The sequence below is a fragment of the Quercus suber genome, unplaced genomic scaffold, assembly GCF_002906115.3.
Source record: "Quercus suber isolate HL8 unplaced genomic scaffold, Cork oak 2.0 scaffold_73, whole genome shotgun sequence".
In the NCBI taxonomy this organism is placed as follows: Eukaryota; Viridiplantae; Streptophyta; class Magnoliopsida; order Fagales; family Fagaceae; genus Quercus; species Quercus suber.
This window is the reverse complement of record NW_027069538.1, coordinates 1,579,668-1,583,402: the sequence shown is the minus strand read 5'-3', so window position 1 is coordinate 1,583,402 and position 3,735 is coordinate 1,579,668. Positions and strand designations below refer to the sequence as shown.

Sequence of the window (3,735 nt, the reverse complement as noted above, 5' to 3'; positions counted from 1 at the left end):
GTCCAAACAACTAAAATCCATTATTCCTGTGGGCTGGGAGAAGCCACCGAGGGGTTGGTTGAAATTAAATACTGATGGTTCACTTATGAAGTGTCCGGAAAGAGCAGGTGGAGGAGGGTTGATTCGAGATCATAATGGGTCTTGGCTGATAGGTTTTGCAAGAGGGCTTGGGTTCACTAATAGTGCCTTGGCTGAGCTGTGGGCCCTTAGAGATGGGTTGATTTTAGCCAAGGAAATGGAAATTCAGCACCTAATAATTGAACTGGATGCTTTGATTATTGTTATTCTAATGAACAATGAATCTGAAAATCTTTTAATGGAGCCTCTCTTAACCGATTGCAAGACTCTCTTGAAGGAGTTCCCAAACAAGCGAGTGATCCATGCTTATCGGGAAGCAAACCAATGCGCTGATGCATTGGCTAAATTAGGAGCACAGTCTATGTATAGTTTTGCTACTTTTTGTAACCCACCGCCTGTGGTGGAGGCGATATTAGCTGCTGATAAGGCTAATTTGCACTGTAATAGACTTGTAAATTCTTAAGTTTATGTTATCTCTTGGTTTACCCAAAAAAAAAAAGATAAAGGACCGGTAAAGTTACGGTAAAGTTTGCAAACAAAAATAATATGATATAAAATAAAAAGAGAGAAAAGAAAATAGAATAGTAAAAATATTTTAGTGAAAAATAGTTTAATGTACAAAATTTAATTGACAAATGGAGTACTAATGTTTCAACGCACAAAATTTAAATAAAGTTTGGTCCATAATATTTGAATATTGTGTGTGCGAACAAAAATAAAATATCATTTTTATGCCACATGTACTGCCGGTCAGCCAATAAAAAAAAAACTGGTAAGTATCAAAAACCCTAGCCTCTAGCACGAACGATTTTGGTGAATGACGGTGAGGAACGGCAGCGACGCCCGGAGGTGATTCCCGACGGTGATGCCGATTTTGGTATAATATCTCTCTCTTAGTTGAAACGCGTTTGATCCTAGTATAGTTTTTCTGTGTGAGAAAAAAAGAAGAGTTTTCTGCTATTGGTATAATTGTTCTGAATTTGTAATGGATATTTATCTGTAAAATTTTTGGGTTTTAGTTTTCTTGTTCATTGCCTGAGTTTAAAGAGCAAGCGTTTCTTTTTCTTCTCGCAACATTGTTTCCGGAGTGTTTTAAATTGATTTTGTGCCCTTCTGCTTTTTTTGCAGGTAATCAACTATTTTTTTTCTGCATCTCCTATAACATCATTCTTACAATAGCAGATGATCACAAGACCAAGAATGAGGCAGGCTTGAGAGAGAGAGAGATGTCGAGTGGGTTTCTGAAGAGGACGGAGATAGAGGGGAGAGGGAGAGGTCTGGTGGCGTCTCAGCCACTGAAGGCTGGCGAAATTGTTCTCAGGGACTCTCCCATCCTCCTCTACTCTGCTCTTCCTTTGATCAATCCATCCTCCGTCTATTGTTCCAACTGTTTTAGAACCTTATCCTCTTCTTCTTCTTGTTCTTCTTCTTGTTCCCATCACCATGTATTCTGCAGCCAAAACTGTCTCTCAGCTGCGCTTGCATCATCCCACTCTCCTTGGCTATGCCAAGCCCTTTCTCGCCTCCGAGATTGCGCCCCTCTTTTACTTGAACAACCAGTGGAACAACAAGTCCAGGCTCGTTTCCTCGTGGCGGCGTACCATCTTGCCCTTTACTCCCCTTCCCAATTTCAGATTCTGCTCTCTCTCGAAGGCGCCCCTGACGCCGCCGATACTACCGCTGCCCATTTCTTGCACTCCCTCATCTCCTCCCTCTGCCCCCCTCCTTCTACTCTTCCAGTTCCGTTCTCGTTAGAACTCGCTGCTGCTTTGCTTGCCAAGGACAAGCTCAATGCCTTTGGCCTTATGGAGCCTTGTTCCTCGCGTAATTCTGGCCAACGTTCTGTCCGAGCTTATGGTATCTACCCGAATGCCTCTTTCTTCAACCATGACTGCCTTCCTAATGCTTGCCGTTTTGATTACGTTGACACTGCTCCTGACCGCAACACTGACATTGTTGTTCGTATGATACATGATGTTCCGCAAGGCAGGGAGATCTGCTTAAGCTATTTCCCTGTGAACGAGAATTATGCCAGCAGGCAGAGAAGGTTGATGGAGGACTATGGCTTCGCTTGTCATTGTGACCGCTGCAATGTTGAAGCCAATTGGTCTGATCATGAAAATGATGACGACAATGATGATGATGAGGATCTTGTCCAGGAAGAGGAGGAGGAGGAGGAAATGATGGATGAGGACGACCATGACCAAATGGAATCCTCTAAAGGACAAGGGGATACCGATTTCCCTCATGCCTATTTCTTTCTTAGATATATGTGTGATAGAGAGAATTGCTGGGGCACACTAGCTCCTTTGCCCCCCAAGGATGATGGTACTGCCTCTAACATTATGGAATGTAATGTATGTGGCAAACTCAAGGATGACCAAATGACTGATGCTAGTGGAGTAGAAGACGAGCATCCCATGGATGATTGAGCTATGTTATATGCCTTTGTTAGGATTGCTGTCTTCTAATATCTGAACCTTTTCATATCACATCTTTTTTCTTTCAATTTTTCTTGCTTTTCCCTCACTTTGAAATCACTTTTTCTTTCAATTACTATGATGTTATTCCAGTTTTTCATGACTTGTAAAATTAATTGTGACTCTTAAGTGGTTCTTGCTAATATATTTTTTTTGATAGGTAGTTCTTGCTAATAATTAATTGCGGAACCCTTCCTTTATATCTTGAATCTGTTAATATCATTGCTTTCTAATCATCATTGATATTGTTGAATGACATTGTATCTGTCATTCAAGTTAGCCTTTCTTCCCATTCATTGCAAGGCAATGTGTTTTAAATTATCACTCGGTTAATTGTTCTTTACATTGCTTTTCTTTTTCCTTAGTCAATATTTTGATTATATTGGTTATAATTATAGGTTGTTTTACCATGGTTATATGGTTGTCATCTTTAAGCACAGTATGAAAAAGGTGTCGTGGCTAAGCATGGAATATGTTCATTTTGTAGACATGTTGGAATTTTTATTTATTTTGAGTTATGTGCTATTATGGATTTATGTTTTCAGTCAACTACTGGTTTGTTTTATGCACTTTGGATGTTTGTTTTAAGTTATGTTGTGTATTGACAAGTTTGATGTGTCATGTAATTTGACTTTTGAGTACTCTAGCTGATTGCCAACAGGTTTAAATAAATGTTTTTGTTTAGTGTCATTTTATGATATCCAGGTTTTTATGTATCATGTATATTTCCTTATGTATATTGCCAACAGGTTTGAATAGATGTTTTGGTTTAGTGTCATTAGGTATCCTGTATATTTTCCTTACTGTCTTTGCAATTTGGTACTTCTTAATGCCATTAAATATGGATGATTGCCAACAGGTTTGAATGGATGTTTTTGTTCAGTGTCATTTTATGATACCCAGGTTTTTACGTATCCTGTATATTTTCCTTATTGTCGTTGCAATTTGGTACTTCTTAATGCCAAAAAATGAGTATGAATAAAGTTGAAAAGAACAAGCACGAATAATCAAGTCATGTAATTGATTGCCATAGTTGATGGTGCAAACTCAAAATGACATCGTTTGAAAATAGTACATTAGTTGGTCTATAATCTATCCAACACACTACCTTATAAACTATGGTAGTCTCATTAGTTTGACTCCATTATCACCTACATCTAAACTATGTACATTAGTC

The 3,735-nt window shown here is 38.8% G+C and overlaps 1 protein-coding gene across 1 annotated transcript; it reads left to right on the top strand.

The window, feature by feature from the left end:
• Positions 1-811: 811 nt before the first annotated feature.
• On the top strand, positions 812-2,721 carry LOC111984972 (histone-lysine N-methyltransferase ASHR2). The gene is made up of 2 exons (XM_024016587.2): positions 812-955; positions 1,207-2,721. The coding sequence occupies exon 2, from the start codon at positions 1,305-1,307 to the stop codon at positions 2,508-2,510; it is 1,206 nt and encodes a 401-aa protein (XP_023872355.1). The 5' UTR covers positions 812-955; positions 1,207-1,304; the 3' UTR covers positions 2,511-2,721.
• The last annotated feature ends 1,014 nt before the right edge of the window (positions 2,722-3,735 follow it).

Coding starts and splice junctions, on each gene's coding strand:
- LOC111984972 (XM_024016587.2), top strand. CDS start 1,305: ATGTCGAGTGGGTTTCTGAAGAGGACGGAGATAGAGGGGAGAGGGAGA.